This window comes from Arachis ipaensis, chromosome B6 (genome assembly GCF_059453495.1).
Source record: "Arachis ipaensis isolate K30076 ecotype BB chromosome B6, ASM5945349v1, whole genome shotgun sequence".
NCBI lineage: Eukaryota > Viridiplantae > Streptophyta > Magnoliopsida > Fabales > Fabaceae > Arachis > Arachis ipaensis.
In genome coordinates, this window is record NC_142441.1 from 16,173,196 (window position 1) to 16,194,642 (window position 21,447).

At 32.9% G+C, this 21,447-nt stretch overlaps 2 protein-coding genes and 1 long non-coding RNA gene across 3 annotated transcripts; 1 reads left to right on the forward strand and 2 right to left on the reverse strand.

Moving 5' to 3' along the window:
- Window positions 1-1,650: 1,650 nt before the first annotated feature.
- Window positions 1,651-3,899, reverse strand: LOC107645822 (putative aldo-keto reductase 1). Its single transcript, XM_016349944.3, has 7 exons — window positions 3,722-3,899; window positions 3,475-3,645; window positions 3,150-3,353; window positions 2,873-3,045; window positions 2,646-2,742; window positions 2,220-2,373; window positions 1,651-2,110 (listed from the first exon to the last, which is right to left on the reverse strand). Exons 1-7 carry the CDS (start codon window positions 3,785-3,787, stop codon window positions 1,914-1,916), a joined length of 1,062 nt encoding a protein of 353 aa, XP_016205430.1. The 5' UTR covers window positions 3,788-3,899; the 3' UTR covers window positions 1,651-1,913.
- A 1,487-nt stretch (window positions 3,900-5,386) lies between these two features.
- LOC148554722 (uncharacterized) lies at window positions 5,387-20,803 on the forward strand. The gene is made up of 5 exons (XR_015885980.1): window positions 5,387-5,629; window positions 18,447-18,664; window positions 18,811-18,882; window positions 19,049-19,183; window positions 19,679-20,803. It is a non-coding gene; the product is annotated as an uncharacterized LOC148554722 (long non-coding RNA).
- On the reverse strand, window positions 7,390-9,624 carry LOC107645823 (putative aldo-keto reductase 1). Its single transcript, XM_088491320.1, has 7 exons — window positions 9,472-9,624; window positions 9,227-9,395; window positions 8,902-9,107; window positions 8,612-8,784; window positions 8,382-8,478; window positions 7,954-8,107; window positions 7,390-7,848 (listed from the first exon to the last, which is right to left on the reverse strand). The coding sequence occupies exons 1-7, from the start codon at window positions 9,535-9,537 to the stop codon at window positions 7,652-7,654; spliced, it is 1,062 nt and encodes a 353-aa protein (XP_088347446.1). The 5' UTR covers window positions 9,538-9,624; the 3' UTR covers window positions 7,390-7,651.
- Window positions 20,804-21,447: the final 644 nt, after the last annotated feature.

Here is a 21,447-nt window from a genome sequence, read left to right on the forward strand (position 1 = left end):
TTGAAATTAAAAAAGGATGAGTTGTTAATCAATTCTAAATTTAAATTTAAATTTGAGTAAGAAAATAAAAAAATATATTTTAAATTTTATTTCACTAACCAGAATTCATTTCAAGATAAAAAATTACTTTGTATATCATATATATTGTAGGATAGTATGGCTATTTACTATTTTTTTAATGGTAAATATTGTCAAATAAAATTGTGTAAGAAATTAGAAGAGAATGAATTTACAAGTTTAGGAAATATTAATTTATTTTTCAATAGAATAAATTATATATTGAATAACAAAAATTGTTATTGGTTTCTTTTTACACTAACTAATACTCAACGAGGGTGTTTCGGTACACCATGTTATTAAGAAATATTAATCAATCTAATAACTTTTGTAATGACATAAGTTTATGAATTTGAAAATTTAAAAATTATTTCATAAAATGTGAAGTTTTAACAAGTAACAATGTTAATCATATTGTTTTGACTTTAAGAATGAATATGATACCAACAAATAAAATTGTCCCAAGTAAATTTCAACAAAGACAAAAGTCCATAAGTATTGCTATTAATAAAAAATTATTTTATTTTAAAGACAAATACATTTTTTTCTACGGATTTTCTAACTCGGCAAGTTGAAGACTAATCCACCACATATTGATGCTCTATTTATTAAGGATCTGTCCGTAACTAATAGATTGTTATACACACAAGACGAGATTCGAACTCCAAATACTTACTTAAGCGGACAAATGAGATGACCATTCAACCAATTCAAATTGATTAAAATAAATATTAATTATTTTTAATATTTTTAAGTTGTAAAATATTTATAATAGTAATTACAATAGATATTTTTCATTTAAATTTTAATAAAAATTTTTTATATAATTTTATGTATTACCTGTGCAGGTACGGGAACATACACTAGTTAGATGTAATTTCACAATATTAAAATTTAAAAACACTAATGATTGCTACAAATCATAAAATCTGGCCTCCTAGCACTCCGCTTTCAAGAGAGGAAAAAAGAAGGAAAAAAAACACTTACCGATGAAAAAAGTCAAGAAACAGAATGATGCCATTTAAAATTATAGTGACGTAATTAAGATAAATTGGTCTAATAGTTAGCTCACTAGTCCGTTTAAGTAAGTGTCGGAAATTTGAATTCCGCTTTGTGTATGCAGCAACTCATTGGCCAGCGACAAACCTTTAAATAGAATTCAGTATTGCGACGGACTAGCCTTTAACTTGTCGGGCTGAAAAATACCGTGAAAAAAAAAAAAAAAAAAGAAATACAGAGACGTGGAGGAAAGAAAAACCAAAAGAAAGAAAAAATGGTAGTAGACATAGACACAGATGTGATAGAGTAACAATCAAGGAAGTATTTCAAGGCCTGATTCTTTTAGATTTATCAAAGTTAATACTTTGGTATCCACATATATTGGATACTACTTTGTGTTTTGAAATCTTGACCAAAAGATCTGGACCTTAATCGTCACTGATAATGTCACCAAGCATTCAAAAGTCAAAACCCGGTAAATAAGAATGACGGATTGTGTGTGGTGTCGCTTTATTGTTGATTTATAATTCCTTAAATAAGAATAATTAAAATGCTACTCTAATAATTTCATTAATACTTTAGCAGGTACATGGATGGATAATAAAGGAAAGCCCTATTATTATACATAAGTTTTGTTACAACACAAACCTGTATTACACATAAAACTGAGACATCATGTAGTATATACCCAGCCAATCAACTAGAATAGACTTGGACTAATATCTTTCTATATTTTCAAGGAACTCACATTCAAACATGTTCCAGTAAAACAAGGTATTATACATCTGGATCATACATTGGTAGGTGCAGAATTACCATTTATTCATAATTTTGTGTTCCCTATTATCATAGGTGCTTCAAGTTGAGACACTTGAATCATTTGGAGGTGTGTTAGCAGACTTCCAAGAAAATTTAGCATGCCCTTCATCGTAGTGCCTAACTCCTGCTACATCATCAATCGGAACTGCTTCTGAAATTTCCCTTAGGTCGTTCTCACTAAGTTTTACCGACAAGGCACCTATGTTTTGATCCAGGTTCTTGATTTTAGTAGTTCCTGTAAAACCCTATCTCCATCAACATAATTGTTGTAAACTTTCAACCAAGCTAAGCAGCACTATTATCACCAGAACAAGTTTGTATCCAAATTAAACAATTGATCATACCAGGAATAGGCACAACATCATTGCCTTGTTGGAGTACCCATGCTAATGCCAACTGAGGAGTAGTGCACCGATGCTTCTGTGCAAGGCTTTCTATTTTCTCATATATCCTTTTGTTCTTCTCTATGTTCTCTGCTTGGTACCGGGGATGACCACTCTAAAACGGAAAAAAAAAAAACAAGCAATCAGACAATCAGATCAGAATTCATGTTTGTCATGTTTCTTGTTGCAAAATCAAGTCTAATGATCTTCTTACTCTTGATGGCCAGCTTGGACTTAAAGAAAGAACATGGATGACAGTCTAATTTAAACTCACAAATTAGTTCAATAATCCTTCCAGGATTAAGAATTATTCCTTGCTGTTCATTAATCCTAATAACAAATTTGATGCAATGTAACTAAATCAAGCATAGTGATCAAATATGGTACCAAGGTGCTAACAGAAGGCACAGTTTCCACAACTCCCTTGCCGCCAAAAAAGCCACGACCAAGAGGGCTATAAGGCACAATTCCAATGCCAAGTTCCCTGTATTAAAACAAGCACAAAGATAAAAGGTAAAAAAAGGTGTAGTCACATAGAGACATAGTTTCAAGTAGCTGATGTCTAATCTCTATGTTCTTTAAGTAGAAACTCTAGAAGAACAACCAAAACTAACCTGCAAAGAGGGATTACTTCGTCCTCGATGTCTCGAGTCCAAAGAGACCACTCTAACTGAACTGCTGTAATAGGATGAACAGCATGCGCTCTCCTTATAGTATCAGGGCTGGCTTCAGATAGCCCTATATACTTCACTTTCCCTTCCTCAACCAGTTTCTTAAGTTCACCCATCTATTACATACACCAAAGTTATTCAGATATCAGAATGTATCAAACGAGATAAGGCAGATAAATAGATCAAGTAATTTCTTTCATTAGTCTGTATCATTACTTACTGTTTGCTCTATAGGCACCGATGTGTCGACTCTATGTTGATAATAGAGATCAATGTATTGAACATCAAGACGTTTCAAGCTAGCTTCACAACATGAGCGCACATAGTCTGGTGTACCCTTGATCTGCCTATCAGAGAAGGTTGTTTTTGAAATGCCAAATTTTGTTGCTAGCTGTATCTTGTCCCTGGGCAATTGCTTCAAAGCCTGGTCAAGAAGGAAATTCATAAATGTCTTTTATTAATTTGCAGCAGTAGCAGAAGAACCATACTTACAAGAATTCACCAATTTGTAAAAGTAACGATGACGATTAGTGAATAGTTAATACCTTGGCGAGCAAGAGTTCGTTAGCATGATTAGAACCATAGACATCAGCAGTATCGAAAAAAGTGATGCCTTGAGTGAAAGCATGCTTAATAACTGATATGGCTTCTTGTTCCGGGAGAGGATCGTTGTAAGCTCCAGTGAGCCCCATACACCCAAACCCCAACTTTGAAACCTACATATAAATAGACAATTTCAAGGAATCGGGGGTGAAAATAATTACATGGATTAAGTGAATGAAAGAAGCTAACTTGAAGGCCTTGGGAACCAAGGTTCACGCGAGGAATGGAAACGCTCTCACTCCCTGCTTCTGCCATTATTATGCTGCTTCACTCCTCAGTCCTGATTTGTAGCTGTGTAGTGTATGTAATGATGGAGAACTATATAGACAAACTAGAAGGTGGACCCGCGGGCTTTGAAAAATTTTATTATACGTGTTTTTATTTTTATATGAATAATGGTGCTATGCCACATATTCAACTTTTTTTACGAATGAAGTCTAATCAAACTAAATAATAAAATTTATAATAATAGTAGTTATAATTAATATTTATTACGTTAAATTAATTTAATTAAATAATTAATAAAAAAATCTAGATGTATGATATTATATTTTTTATATAATTTTTTAAAATTTGTATTCATTATATGTTAGGTATTTAATAGTAGATTCAAATAATAATTAAAGATTGATTATAATTTAGAAAAAAATGTATAATCAAGTATAAATTTTTACTATATAATATAAAACAGATGATTAATTATGTTAGCTTAATAATACGAATTTGTTTGTCTTATACCTATTGAGATTTTTATAAAAACTTTGTTGATCTAGCTTATTTAAATATATTATTTGAGTGTAATTTAAATATTCAGAATTCATTTAAGTAAAAAATACTGGAGTATAAAACTAAAATTCAAATATAAGAATTGTGTTATTTAAAGAATTGTACGTATTTATTTAAAGACCTTGAAAGTATAGTGTCAAAAATAATTTAAATAAAAATATTTAAAGTATTAGATAATAAACTAATATTAGATCTAAATGTATAAAAATTATTTATAACTAGAGTGAAACCCGCGTAATGCACAGAGGTAGATTATTTATATTATAAATAGATTTTAATAAATGTTATATTAAAAATATTTTAGAGAATATATTATAAATAGATTTTGAATTTTTTTTAAAGACATAGATTATTTATATTAGAGTTATATAAAACTACATTTTCATTTTTTTTTCATTTTTCAATTTACATTAATTACTACACTTTGTTTTTTTTGCGTTTTTTTTTTTGTAAATAATTAAAAAAAATGAATGAATGAGAATGAAAAATATATAAAAATGTTAAATTAAATTTAAGAAATTTTTGACAATTAGTATGAGAGATTAAAAAATGAAGAATAGTAAGAGTCTTAATATGTATAAGTTATAGAATTTGAATATTTGTAACTGAAATTTTTTATAATAATTATTATTATGACACTTTTAATGTATGTTTATTACATTTAATTAGTACTTAATGTTTCAATTAAATAATAATAAATAAAAATTTTTTGTTTTAATTTTTTTAAAATATTTTACTAAATAGTGATTGATGAATTTTAAAATTTTGCCAAATATATACCTACTTTTATATATTAACAATAGATAATTTCATTGTGAATTATTGATGTTCTTGATATAAGTTTTAATTTTGGCCATGTAATAAAAGGTTAGATTCATTTTTTTAAAGAATGAATACCATTTTTGTTTTCCAATTTGTTTGTAGGACATGTCGTCTCCAATCATTCTTAAACCCTCAAACAACCTTCATCCTAAAGAAAAACTAGACAAGTCAACTATTAGCAGAAGGTTATTCATATGATGTGTCAGTTTGTGGGTAATGAGGCAAATATCAGTGCCACGTTGTAAGGGAGAATTGTTATAGAAACTAGTTGGCTCCTCCCAAAATACGAAACGTTGTTGTAGAGTGAAGGATGTATAAGAGACCTTGAATATTTGGTTTTCTATTAATATCTTTCGTTTACTCACACATTCACAGAAAAGTCCTAAAACTTTGTCTTCCTCCTTCGTTTCCCTTCAAAATACGGTGACATCGTTGCATGTGGTATTTCTGGAAATAACACGTTGATGAAAGTTGATAAGGACCAAGAAGGTTAGTTGTTAGTTTTCCGCACTCATATTCTCCTTGTTTTACTTTTTATTGCGTTATGATGAACTGGAGAGTGTTGTTGCATTGTTTTGATGAGTGGTTTTTGTTCAAAACTGAGTTAACTATACGATTGTGATGTCTTTGTGAAATTCTGTGGTGAGCTAGAGTTTCGTTATCTGTGCAAGCTAGAATAAAAGATGTAATCTTGATTAGTATATTCTGTTTCTTTTACTAGGTGTTTATGTCAATTGTGATCCTCTGTTGAAAGTTTGTTAAACAATTTAAATGAAATATTGTGTTATGTCTGCAAATGTCCATTTTTGTTGTTCCTGTGTTCAATTATGGTAGAAAGGTTTGAAAGAACTTTGAAATGTGAGTTATGCTATAAAGATGGAAAAGTAGAGATTTTTTTTTTTCAATGGATGTGGACTTCGTCAATAAAAAAGATTTAGAGGAGTTATTCAGAAGATTAGGATATTTGGAGTATAAAGCCATATTCTGGCATGACCAACTACGCTGGTGTTTGAGAATGGGTTGAACAAACAAAATGTGTGACTTTATACTTAGACACAACCTCAGAATTCTTCTTGTACTTTGAGCATCTAATGGATCAGCCTTGTAGTCCCAAAGACAATGTGAGGGTGGAATCTGTTTCTATGCTGAAAGCCAAACTTCACCTACTTTTTCCCCAACTTAGATTGCAGCACTTTTGGTAAAGAACCAACTTGAGTTGGTCGAGCGGTCAGCTCACTCGTCCGCTTAAGCAAGTGTCGGGAGTTCAAACCCCGCCTTGTGCATGCAGCAACTCATTGGCCAGCGGTAGACCCTTAAATGGAGTTAAGATCCGCGACGGATTAGTTCTTAACCTATCCGGTTGGAGAATACCGTTTGAGTAAACTAAAAAAAAAAAAAAATTCAGATGCACTTCTTGCGTTATATATTTCATCATACAATAAAAATAGATATCACACCTTAAAACATTTTAAAAAAATTAACTAAAGAATGTCTTAGTGTCCTAGATAAAAAGTTATAGAAAAAGGTTTTATTTTTAATATTTCATCAATATATTTAATTAATACAAAATTTATATTTTTAATAAAATACTCTATTTAGACGAGGTCTTAGAAAAAACTCTTATCTTCAAGAGAGAATAAAAGGGGAAAAAATACTTATTGATGAAGAAACAGAATGATGCCATTTAGAAATGGCCAATTCTATGGTGCCTATGACTTGGTGCCTAAATTTTGCCTAACATTCCTTTTGTGGTAAGTTTTGAATTTTTAAAAATTATTTATTTTTATACCTTTTAAATTAAATATTAATTTTTAACTCTTTTTAGTAAATAGACACCATCTTTTAGACACTATAGCATTCACCTTTAGAAATATAGCGAAGTGGAGGGAAGAAAAAAACCGAAAGAAAGAAAAAGTTGTAGTAGACATAGACATAGATGTGATAGAGTAATAATTAAGGAAGTACTTCGAGGCCTGATTTTTTTAGATGTATCAAAGTTAATACTTTGGTACCCACATATATTGGATATTACTTTGTGTTTGTGATTTGAATTCTTGACCAAAAGATCTGGATCTTAATCGTCACTGATAATGTCAGCCAGTATTCAAAAGTCAAAACCCGGTAAATAAGAATGACGGATTGTGGTGTGGTGTCGCTTTATTGTTTCTGCCTTATCATGATTTATAATTCGATAAATAAGAATAATTAAAATGCTACTCTAATAACTTCATGAATAGCAGGTACATGGATGGATAATAAAGGAATCCCTATTATTATACATAAGTTTTGTTACAACACAAACCTGCATTACACATAAAACTGAGACATCATGTAGTATCTACCCAACCAACCAACTAGAATACACTTGGACTAATATCTTTCTGTATTTTCAAGGAACTCACATTCAAACATTTTCCAGTAAAACAAGGTATTATACATCTGGATCATACATTGGTTGGTGTAGAATTACCCTTTACTCATAATTTTGTGTTCCCTATAATTATAGGTGCTTCAAGTTGAGACACTTGAATCATTTGGAGGTGTGTTAGCAAACTTCCAAGTAAATTTAGCAGTCCCTTCACTGTAGTGCCTATCTCCTGCTACATCATCAATCGGAACTGCTTCCGAAATTTCCTTTAGGTCGTTCTCACTAAGTTCAACCAACAAGGCACCTATGTTTTGATCCAGGTTCTTCATTTTAGTAGTTCCTATAAAACTCTAGCTCCATCAACATCATTGTTACAACCAAGCTAAGCAACACATTTGATCATACCAGGAACAAGTTTCTATTAAGAAAAAACAAAAGTTCATACCAGGAATAGGCACAACATCATTGCCTTGTTGGAGTACCCATGCTAATGCCAACTGAGGAGTGGTACACTCATACTTCTTTGCAAGGCTTTCTATTCTTTCATATATCTTCTTGTTCTTCTCTATGTTCTCTGCCTGGAAACGGGGATGACCGCTCTAAAATGGGAAATAAACAAGCAATCAGACAATCAGATCAGAATTTATCTTTGGCATGTTTGTTGTAGCAAAACCAAGTCTAATCATCTTACCTTTGATGACTAACTTTAACTTAGAGAAAGAACATGGATGACAGTCTAATTTAAACTCACAAACTAGTTCAATAATCCTTCTAGGATTAAGAATTATTCCTTGCTGTTTATTAATTAGCCACATCCCAATAACAAATTTGATGCTATGTAACTAAATCAACCATAGTGATCGAATATGGTACCAAGGTCCTAACAGAAGGCACAGTTTCCACAACTCCCTTGCCGCCAAAAAAGCCACGACCAAGAGGGCTATAAGGCACAATTCCAATACCAAGTTCCCTGTATTAAAACAAAAACAAAGATAAAAGGTAAAATAAAAGTGTAGTCACATAGAGAGACATAGTTTCAAGTAGCTGAAATCTAATCACTATGTTCTTTAAGTAGAAACTCTAGAAGAACAACCAAAACTAACCTGCAAAGAGGGATTACTTCGTCTTCGATGTCTCTAGTCCAAAGAGACCACTCTAACTGAACTGCGGTAATAGGATGAACAGCATGCGCTCTCCTTATAGTATCAGGGCTGGCTTCAGATAACCCTATATACTTCACTTTCCCCTCCTCAACCAGTTTCTTAAGTTCACCCATCTATTACATACACCAAAGTTATTCAGATATCAGAATGCATCAAGTAAGATAAGGCGGATATAGATAAAATGATTTCATTGGTCTATAAAAGAGGAAGAAACGAAAAGCATGAGTTACTGTTTGCTCTATAGGCACTGATGTGTCGACTCTATGCTGATAATAGAGATCAATGTATTCAACACCAAGACGTTTCAAGCTAGCTTCACAACATGAGCGCACATAGTCTGGTGTACCCTTGATCTGCACATCAGAGACGGTTGGTTTTGAAACGCCAAATTTTGTTGCTAGCTGTATCTTGTTCCTAGGCAATTGCTTCAAAGCTTGGTTTGTGGCCAAGAAGGAAATTCAAAATTGTGTTTCATTAATTTGCAGCAGAACCATACTTACAAGAATTCACCAATTTGTAAAAGTAATGACGATGATTAGTGAGTAATTAGTACCTTGGCGAGCAAGAGTTCGTTAGCATGATTAGAACCATAGATATCAGCAGTATCGAAAAAGGTGATGCCTTGAGTGAAAGCATGCTTAATGACTGATATGGCTTCTTGTTCGGGGAGAGGATCGTTGTAAGCTCCAGTGAGCCCCATACATCCAAACCCCAACTTTGAAACCTACGTATAAAAAGACAATTTCAAGCAATTGGGGATGAAAATAATTACATGGATTAAGTGAATGAAAGAAGCTAACTTGAAGGCCTTGGCAACCAAGGTTGACGCGAGGAATGTGGATGCTCTCACTCTCTGCTTCTGCCATTATTACGTTGACTCCTCAGTCCTGATTTGCAACTGTATAGTGTATTAGCGATTGAGGATGGATGTACTATATCTATATGTGAATGTGACTATGGTTCCCAGGGAAAGGTTCATGGTTTTTTCTTTCACTTTTTGGGCCATTTATTTCATCTTCTCATTCATTGGGTTTGCTCTTACAACAGCGACCTTAGCCCAATTATCTCCTCTGTTTAAACTATGAAGTGGGACCCAGGTCATTTTTTGGTATTGGACCCAGTTGTCCGTACCTTTTTGGGTTTGTTTTGATTAGGACACATCTATAGGTTAACCATATTGTCCATGGTCCATCTTATTTGTACAGATGTATGATTCATGGAGCTTTCTAGCATGGTGAAAGTACCTTTAGGTGCTTAAAGGACCAAGATAAATAATAGAATTGGTAATAATGTTGGGGTTTTTGCATAAATACAGGTTTTTAATTTTTTTTTTTATCATATAAATCCAGTTTTAATCATAACTCATGAGAACCAAAAGTTTAGTGAGTAGACAACATATTATAATTTTACATGTAAAATTTTATACGCTCAAACGATTAATAATTTTTACTTGTATAAATCATTGACCCTCAGCAATCTTTATTCTTTTAAAAAAAATGTTGGTATGATTTAATAATCCAATAAAGAAATATAAATCTAAAATTACATTAAAGAGGCATTTTAGTTTTTTTTTTTTTTAAATTATAATTTTTAATATAATTAAATAACCTTTATTATAAAAGAGTATTTTAGTCTCCTAAAATTAATTCTAAAAAATTATTTTAATTTTTTAAAAGTTAAATATAAGGATTTAATCTTTTTAAGTTTATATTAAATTTTTAATTTCTAATATAATTAAATAATTTTAATTAATTCTATAAAAGTAATTTAGTTCTTTTTATGCTAATAATGATTAAAAGGACTTTAGTACTTAATATGAATTACAAGAATATTTTTTTGTTTTTAAAATCATATTCAAATTTTTAATTTTTAATACAACTAAATAATATAATATAGTCTTATGATGGTATTTTTTTAGATTTTTTTTAATTAATCTTCAAATATTGCTTTATTCTCCTAAACATACAGGGATGTTTTAGTCTGTTTAAAAGTTGAGATTTATAATTTTTAATATAATTAAACAAATTTTATTATAAAAGAGTATTTAGTCGTTTATGATTTATCTTAAAAATTTAGTTTAGTCTTTTAAAAGTTAAGTATAAAAATATTTTATTCTTTTTTATATATAAAATTTTTATTTCTAATACAATCAATCTTAATTAATCATGTAAAGATAATTTAGTCTTTTTAAAATTATTATTACGATGTATATTAGTATGCTAAATATGAATTATGAGGACATTTTTGTCTCTTTAAAATTAATGTTAAAAAAGTTATTTAGTATCTTAAAGTGAACTCAGTAAAAATTTTATTCCGTTAAATACATATCAATAATATTGACTCATCCAACTAATTAAATATATTCGTAGCAAACACTTTTATGCTATATACCATAATTTTTATACTATCTCAATAAATTTGTTATTAAAATTTTTTTTATGTTATGCTTAAAAAATTTGTGTACTATATTAATAAATTTTTGTACTTTTTAACGAAAATTTGTGTGCTACAAAAAGCGCAAAAAATATGAAGTGAAGACATATGCGAACATTTTGTTTTATTTTGTTGAGTTTACACTAATTTAGTTTGACTTAAATATAAAACTGCTACGTAACTAAGTTATTTTAGTAATTAAATTTCACCAAAATTGATTCAATTGTTTATTGCCACAATAAAAATCAGTTGAAAAAGAAAAAAGAAAACATAAGAAAAAAAAATATTTGGTGAAATTTGAATATAAAATTAATTTATTTATCTAATATTTTTTGTTATTTATTCTTATAAAAATATTATAGTAATTTTTTTTAAATGTAATGTTAAAAAAAATTGTCTTAGTCATTAGTTTTTTACTTAATCCAACAGGTCCTTTTGTAATTAGCATAATTTTAAAACAACATTTTACAAATTTACACTATTTTATATGGTGTCAATAAAGAACATTAAATTGGGATATACAGCCTAAGTCCTTTAAGAACCAATTCTAAGTTTTTTCACCATAGACAATTCCATGATTCATTACCAACAACCCATAAAGGATAACAAAAGAATATGATTCATTACCCTTTGTGGCCTAACCCATTCAAAGATAATAAGGAGTCCCAAAAAGGTTTTGTTACGGTTGGTTTTGCATCCATAATTATTCCCCTTTTATTTGTGTGAATTAGGGTTGTTCATAATTTGGATTGTATTTGTAAATTTGCTGTAATTATTCGCAAATTGCGGATATGATCTGATCCGCAATTTAATCGGATTGGATAGGATTCGATCCGCACTCTTAAAAGATTGGATCGCGAATATCTGGTATGTATTCGCATATCCAATCCGTAAATTCGCGTATTCGCATATTAATAAATAAAAAATAATATATATATATATATATATATTAGTAAAATTACTTCAACAACCCTAAATTCTTAATTTCACATTTTTCCCTTCGAGTTTCAGCGCTGCAACCTTAGGCATTTACTCTCCGTCATACTCCGACACCAATCGACCACTTCTTCCTTGACCCGATATTTTAAAAATTTGATATTTTAAACCTTCCCGCATGGCCAGAGGCTCAGCGGCAACTAGGGCACCATTGGGAAGAATGGCAACCATGGCAACAGTAGTGGAGCTCCGTCACTTCTTCTCTCGTTTGCCCGTCTCTGATACGTGGTCAGGAGGGTATTTTCGTTATTTTAGAGCTAAGGGACAGAATGGTAATCTCGTCACGTTTAAAGATCTGAATACTAGAAGAATCATACCATGTCGGTCTTGGACATTAAGGAGACCAAGAGTTCGTCTCAAAAACAGTGGTGCTGAAATGGCGACAACTCATAAGGCCCAATAGGCTAAGTCAGGATAGCAAGAAGCCCAATAATGTTTTTCAAATTCAGTGGGAGGCATACTTTATTATTAATTTCGAATTTATTAGGCCTTTATTTTAATTTATTTTTTTGTTAGAGTTTGTTAGAAGATTTGATTTAGTTATAATTTGCTTAGTAGTATTTTTAGGAATTTTAAATTTAAATCAAATCTGATCTAACCCATTAAGATCAAATCTGATTTAAATTAGTTATCATATCTTTAGGATTTTAAAATTTAAATCAAATCTGATCTAATCCAATAAGATTAAATTTGATTTAAATTAAGTTATCTTATCTTATCTTTTAGTTAGTTTGTTAGGTGTCTATTTAAACACCTTTGGTGAGATAATTTACATAACTTTAATGAATAAAATTTTTTTAGTGCTTTATGCACATTTTTTTAGTACTCTAAAATAAGTACTCTAATTTAAAATTAGGGATAATATAATTAATTTTCTTTTAGTTCGTAAGTTTAGCTAAAATTTTCAATTATTCAAATTAAATAAAATATTTTTTTTAGTTTATAACTACTAAAACTTTAAATTTTAAATATAAAAATTATTCAATAATTATAAAATTAGATAAAAATCCTAATTTAATTATCACAACTTAATTTAATTACATTTAATAAAATAATTTCTGAAATTAAAGTCTTTAACGAAGAAATTAAATTAGGATTGGCATATAATAAAATTTTCAAAAGCTCTGGGTCTTACAAGTCCGGCATCTTCCTAATGCCGAGGTGCCGGCGTCCGAAGTCTTGGTGAAGGTGGAGGGTAGTACCTGCAAGGGTCTTCGATGCTTAAGTTATCAAGGGTTTTAAGCATGCTTTTTTCTTGAGTTAATTACCATTCGTATCCACGAAAGTTGAAAACGCTGACATATTGACGGACGAAAAATGTCGGTAAAGATTTTCACAAAAATATCGCGTTGCTAGTATAGTCTAAACCGACAATTAAACCTCAATCAACATTTAATTTGTTTGTCACTAAAGCAAACCCAATAAAAATAAACCGAAGTATTTAAACCTCGGGTCATCTCTCAAGGAATTGCAGGGAAGTGTTTTTACTATTGGTTATGAAAAAGTATCTTTTTGGGTTTTGTAATAAGAGACAAGTAATATAAATAACAAGGAAATAAAATAACAACTAAGAAAAGTCCTAACAAGGATTGAGAATTGGAATTCCTATCCTCATTATCATCATCAATTGTGATGGTAATTGCCTTTTGCTTTCACTTAGTTAACCTCTAACAATGAAGTCAAGTGAGCAAAAATTAACTTAAGTTCACAAGTCCTAATCAAAGACTAGATTTAGTGAAACCTAAGCCAACTAGCAAGTTTCAATCACCAATCAACAAAAGAATTCTGATAACTCAAGAGTCTCTAATTGATCAATCCAAGTTAAGAACATAAAAATCTAATTTAAAATCAAACCAAGCATTTTATCAAACACTTGGAAGGCATAATATAAAAATATGATAAAATTAACAAGGAATATTAAATCTAAACAACCAATTACAAGCATCAATAACTAACAATAAAAGAGAGTAACAATAAACATGAAAAACATAAATTGCATTAACAGAATCAAATGTAACAAGAGCTTATAAACATAAAAATGGCGGAAAAGAAAAATCAACAAAAGAAGATAACTAAGGTACTAGAACAAATGAAAGTAGCAGAAAACCAAATTAAAGCAAAGTAGAAGTCTGAAATTGAGAAGAGCTAAACCTAAAAACCTTAAAACCTAGAGAGAGGAGAGAGCCTCTCTTTCTAGAAAACTACATCTAAAACCTAACTAATGTGAATGAAATTGTGAATGATTCATTCCCCCATCCAGCTCCACTCTGCAGCCTCTAATCAGTATTTTCGGGCCTGAAACTGGGTCAAAAGCAGCCCAGAAATTGCCTCCAGCATTTTCTGATATCTACAGCACGTGACGCTTTGTCACGCGTATGCGTCATCCACGCGTATGCGTCGCTTGCCTGATGCGCTGGCCACGCGTAGGCGTCGCCCATGCGTGTGTGTCGCTGCCAACTTCTCAAAACATCAATTTTTTGTGTTCTTTCCACTTTTGCATGCTTCCTTTCCATCCTCTAAGCCATTCCTGCCCTATAAAACCTGAAAACACTAAACACACATATCACGACATCGAATGGTAATAAGAGAGGGATTAAAAATTAGTAATTTAAGGCCAAAGAAGCATGTTTTCAATCATAGCACAAAATCAGGAAGGAAAATGTAAAACATGCAAATTATATGCATAAGTGTGAGAATAATGGATAAAATTCACTCAATTCAATACAAAATAAATCGTAAAATAGCGGTTTATCACATATCTACCCATAGAAGAAGGAAATGACCATTTGTACCCATGAAACATAAATTTTTGCTAACAAAACTATCCAAATCCAAAAAAAATATTTGAAATTTTCAAATTACCCTTTAATATAACCCATCTCTAACTTCTCCTCTTACTCCACACCACCACTTTTCCAATCCCAAACGCTACTACCATTGAAACTCTTCCTCACCACCACCCTAAATCCTAACTATCATCATCACTCAAAATGCGTCCTGTGCCTTTGACGAACATTCCAGAAACAACGACACTAATCCGTCGCCTCTAGTCTTCCCTCACTCTGTATCTCCCTATGTTTCTCGTCGGATTATTTCAACCAAACACAGAACAAGCATAAACTTCAACCATGTCTTGTTGCAACTCCAAGAAAAGAAAAAGACACACCTGGATTTAGAGTAGAGTCCTTCCATTGAAGGAGTAGTAGATGTGACGGTCATAGGATACAGATCCCAATCCGTTTCCACATTTGGGAACAAACCCAATAACTTTGAATACGCATCACACTTCTCTATCACCCCAACCAACCAAACCTTCCTTCCACTACCTCCACCACCACCACCACCACCGAGTCAAGATTGCAGAGGAACATAGGGGGTGGGTAGCGCGTTCTTAAAAAGATTTTAGAAGAAGGCAGAGGGTTGGAGGCTGAAGATTGAAAGAACTAAGTGTTTGAGCTCAACTTTCAGAAACGACGCCGTTCCTTGATTGAACTGAGGGTTTTGGTGATTGTGGATGTGCATCAAGTGGAAGGTATCTGGGTGGCGCCGTTGGTTCTCCTGGGAGCGTTTTATGGCCGCCATCAGGGAGTTCGACACCAGATGTCCGTCGTCGTCGGCGGTGGAGGAGGTCGATGAGGGTTTGGAGGAGGGGAGGCGGTCGAGGGACAAGCCGACATAGAGTTCTAGGGTGCGCAGCTAGAGGTGCGGGGAGACGGTTACGGTTGCGGCTACGGCGGTGACGGCAGTGTGCGATTGGGTGATTGCGTCGCGGAGGGAGGAGGAAGGGAGGGCCAAGAGAGCGGAGACATGCTTGGAGGGAGGTCGTCTGGAAAGCTTGCGGATTTTGGATGGCGGCAGTGATGATGGTAATTGGGGATGAAAGTGGTGATGAAGAAGAGTTTGGGTAGTGGTAGGATTTGAGATTAGAAAAGTGGTAGTGAAGATAAGGGTAATTTAAGAATTTTAGATAATTTTTTAGTGTTTGGATAATTTTATTGTGCGGAATCCATATTTCATGGATACAAATGGTAATTTTCTTCTTTTATGGGTATATATGTCAACGTTTTTAACTTTCATAGGTAGAAATGGTAGTTTACTCTTTTTTCTTTGTAGATTAGAGTTGAGAAATACTTGAGATGGAGGAGATATTTATATAGTTAGAGAGGTGACCTAATAGCCATCTTTTGCAACTTTTCCTCCTCTTTTGTAGGTGTTTATCTTTTTCTCTTTAGTCTAGAATTTGTTATGATCTCATATTTAAATATATGAGCTTGTTTGTAGGTGCGGTTAAGATTCTGCATGGAGGTCGGACCTGTAAGCTCTATAGATTTGGCTTTCATCCGTGCTTTGAGTCTGACTATAAATTTTAGGTTAGAATATGAACAAGAGTATAGAGTTTAATGTTTAAAATTTAGATTTTAAAGTTCAAGAAGCATTACACTTCTTAATTTTTCTGGAGCACATTAGCAGTTGCCAAAAAAGATAATACCTAAAATGGTCTTCCAATTTTCAAATGCAAATAAAAATAGGTCCTCACTCTCATAATTGACTAAATAATAAGTCCCACAAATTTATTTTTGTGAATTTTTGTTTATCCCTAATCCAGAATTCTATTAGTGCAGTACTGACTTGAACTGTTAATAAGTGCCAATATGGCATACCAAGATAATCAAAATGATATTTTAAATTGGTTAATGAAAGTTTTCAATGGCTTAGAGAAGAAGGGATTGAATTTAGAGCCGCTTTATAACTTTTGAAACTTGAACATTAAAACAAATTTGAATCTTTGTTGCGGTTGTGTTTGTTATACCAATTATGCAGGAGAAAAAATAATTTTATCTCATAACAAACATAGTAAAACAGAGCAAAAAAAAAAAAAAAGAAGCTTGCACCACGAAATATTCTGGTTCGATTTTTATGTGGCATAAAATCTACATCTAGTCTCTACCACAATATAGTAGAATTTGCACTATCTTTTTCAAAAATTATAAATACCAATTTCTTAGCATTCTTTTTAATCGTATAAAAAAACTTACAAGTTTATAACCAAGTTTATTTCGGCTAGGTTTTAGACTCTCAATACTAAATGTTCATTTAACTTAATAAAAAAATTCTCTTAAAATTATGATACAAAATAGAAAATACATTAAAAGAGATCTTTTTGTCATTTCTCTCATAAATTTTTTTCAAATACTTCATTTAATATCTTTTACCATAAAAAATAAAAAAAGATAAATTAAAAAAATATTCAATGAAATAACATAAAGAAAAGGATATAAGTAGCTTATAGACTATAAAAAGAGTAATTCTCTACATCCAAATAATTTTTCGTCCATGTTTATCCAAGTGATTTGAGTTACGCGTTTCTTTTTTCCGTTTTTTCCCTCCTGCATTTCTTCTTTTAAATTCACGCTTCTTCTTCTTTTTCTTCACTACAGATGATATGTCTTCTTCTTCTCCTCCTCCTTTTTTATTATTGTTGAATTTCGTTACCGACGTCACCAACAACACCTCTTCTTCTTTCTTCTCCCCCTCCTATTGGAATTTCGTCTCCTCCTTCCTTTTCATCCTTCTCCTTCATCATCATCATCATCATTATCATCATTGTCTTCTTCTAATATGTATCGTCGTTATCGTTATCATCGAATTCGGATTTATATAATGGACAATTTTCGGTTCATTTGGTATTATACAATTGTTTCGTTTTGAGCTAATTTTTGGTTCATGAGGCAAGTATTTCTGAATTCAAATTTATATAATGGACAATTTTCGATTCATTTGGTATTATACAATGGTTTTGTTTTGATAATATTTTTGGTTCATTCGAGATGCAGATGTTTCTGAATTCGAATTTATATAATGAACAATTTTTGGTTCATTTGATATTATACAATGGTTTTATTTTGATAATATTTTTAGTTCATTCGATTACCACAAAGAATCAAAATCAATAAAGATGTTAGAAAAATGTTGGTATTGTTGATGATGACGATAATGATGATGGAGGAGGAAGAAGAAAAAGAAGGAGGAGATAAAAAAAATTCAAATAAAAAAGAAACAAGAGGAGGAGGAGAAGAAGGAGGGGGAGATGGATGTGGTGGTTGGTAGTGGTGACGATGACGATAATAAAAAAAAGATGAAGAAAAAGAAGAAGGAGAAGAAGAGGGAGGAGGAGGAGGAAGAGGAGGAGAAAGAAGAAGAAGACGACGAAGTCCCGCAACATAAACTAAATGACTTGAATATAAAATTGCTTGGATGTGTAGCGAAACTCCTATAAAAAACCTCAAAAATTTCAGTACTCACTCTTTAGTCTTCAATCCTTGACCAATTATTCCTTTTATTCAAGGTAATGTTTCCAAAACTTGAAATTGTGTTGGTGACAACTTCTGCACCATAAGGACAAGATCATGGTTGTCTTGCTCCCTCAAAATCAGAACACAGCAGTAGCGATTTGACACAAACATCTTCAGAGGCGTTTTGCAAAATGCAGAGGTAGTTGAGAAGTGAAATCGCAGAGGGACAATGCAGCTGCGGCAGAGAATCATGCGATAGGAGCTAGTGGTGGTATGTTGTCCTTGCTGCATCCTTTTCTTCTTTTTGATTCGGATCTATTAACTTTTCTGCCAATTTTCTATTTCATTTCTTTCCCTTTTGTTCAAAATTTCAGTACACAATCACTCTAAATGGTTCCGTTGGGTTGTTGATTGCAGGCTCCAAAGAAGGATAAGGCTCCTCTACCATCTTCTAAACCTGCTAAATCTGGTGGTGGCAAGCAGAAGAAGGTATCCTTTTATTTTTTTGAATATTTAACGTAATGTTACTTTTTTTGGGGCTCTAAGTGAATTATTAGTTGACCTATTGGGTATTTTTGGGGATTGATGTTGTTAATGTATGTTTCATTTTAAAGTTTGGATTTTTTTTTATTGTGAATGTGAATGTGAATAAAAGAACTGGAGTAAGGGAAAACAAAAGGAGAAGGTGAACAACCAGGTATTGTTTGATCAAAGTACTTATGCCAAGCTCCTCTTTGAAGCTCCCAAATTCAAGCTCATCACTCCTTCTATTCTCTCTAATCATTTGAAGGTACCTCTATTTCTCTTACTCTTTCAATATGTTGTCTTGATGTGTGTTCTACTATTATGTAGTATAATCAGTGTTGAAGATTACTATTTTATTTGAAGGGTATTTAAATTTGTGTGTTATTCTAGTGACATTCTAAGCTAGTTAGCTTGACGAATTCAGCTCTTTATCCTGTTTGCCTATATGTTCCTGTTTGTCCCTGTCCTATTTGGGGCTAATCCTAAAAGACTTTTTCTGTGCACACAAATTGGCTCTCTTGTGCTTATGGTTTTATCCATATTTTTTTTGCTGCTATATTATAATTGGTTGGTATTTATGATAGTAAATTGCCATTATGATATTTGGATGTTTAGTTCAATTTGTAACCCTGATGAGAAATTTGGGTTTGGTGGGATTCCCCACACATCTTTATTTGTTATGTTGTTGCTTGTATTCTATATATAATCCATTATCTATACTGTTGATTTGTTTTCCCTTCTATTTATGTATAACGAATAGGAAGAAGCTAAGGCACGCTGAGGTTAACCAGGCTACCCATGCAGAAAATAGTAATAACAATCATGCCTTAGAGCCACATATGTTGGAGGAGGAATTATGTACAAGCCAAGGACAGATGGCAAGCATAGGGGTAAATCAAGGCCTAAGAAGAAGTCCAAGAGTGAGAGCTACTAATAGGCAGTTAGAGGACTACGTTCGTTAGCTTGATGTGGTAATTCTCATTCTTTTCTGTCATTCTCATCTTCTTCTCCCTAGCCTCTCTATTCTCTCTCCTTCTCTTACCTTCTTTTCTTCTGTCATGGAAATTCTTCTCTGATTTTATTTTTCCTAAATTCTGCATAGGTCATTGGATGAGGATCATGGAATTATACTCTTGTGACGTTCCATCACATTTTTTTCTCTTCTTTATTATACTGATTATGTTCTTTTTATACTGTTACATTGAGACTTTGAGTCCTCCATAGTGTGTTATACTTGCTACTGTTATTCCATTCAATAAAATTCATATTACACCCTTTCATTTGGTGCTTTCATTGTCTCCATCGCCGTGGATGATAATACCAGGATGAAAGGGATGGAGGCAGACATCAAGCGACTCTTTCAATTGCTTGAGTTGGTAATGGAGGAACACCGAGTTGAGAGGGCCAGAACTTCTGAGGCTACGAATATGAAGTTTGACGTGATTCAACACTCTATTGCCAGCTCGCTTAGCCCAGAACTCGTAGCCATTTTCCATTGCGTGAGCCTATGCATGGGTCGAACTCTGAGGGTGATCTCCAACCCTGATACGATCATCCTTAACGAAGGCTGAATTTTGATTTACCAAAATTTGATGGCGGTGACGCGCTTGGCTGGATCTTCTCGATGGACCAATACTTCGATTTTTTTTCGGGTGCCTGAGGAGGAGAAGCTTGGTATAGCTGGGATCTATATGACGGGACCGGCAGTTCCTTGGTTTCAAATGTCTCAGCACGCTGCTCAATTTCATTCGTGGGATCAATTGAAGCGAGTAATAGAAAATGAATTTGGTCCGTCTCTCTATGAATCGCCACAGGAGCTTCTCTTCAAGATGCAACAATCTAGGTCGGTGGGTGACTATTATTCCGAATTTGTGGCATTGGCGAATCGTTCACGTATTGAACCACCTGAGGCTCTTTGTGATTGCTTCATCAGTGGTCCGAAGCCCGATATTCACCGCGAAGTGAATGCCCAATTCCCCTGTCGCTCATGCGCGCTGTCGCCCTCGCCAGACTTTGCGAGGATAAATTCTCTTCATCTCCATATACCATTCCACCTCTGGCCCTTCAATTAATCATCCAGGAAATCCTACTACGGAAGTGCCGCAACCACACTTAAATAATCATGGTCCACTTTCTCTCCTGCTTCCAACACCGAATCCGTGCAACTCCACTACTCCAACTAAAACCCCGATCCGAAAACTCTCACTAACGAAGATTCAGAATAGACATGACAAAGGCTTGTGCTACTGGTATGATGAGAAGCTTTTAGCTAGCCACAGGTGTACAAATTGCCAGTTTATGTTGCTGCAACTTGGGTCTGACGATTTGGAAGACATTAATCCATCAACTGGGGATATGCCGTCCGACATGGATATTTTACCACAATTAGAGCAGCAAGTCTTGGGCCACCATTTATCATTTAATGCCATGTTGGGCACCACTGGTCCCGCCATGATCCGTCTCAGAGCTTCAATTAATGGGTTAGAAATTCAGACACTGATCGATGGGGGAGGGGGGAGCTCTAATAGC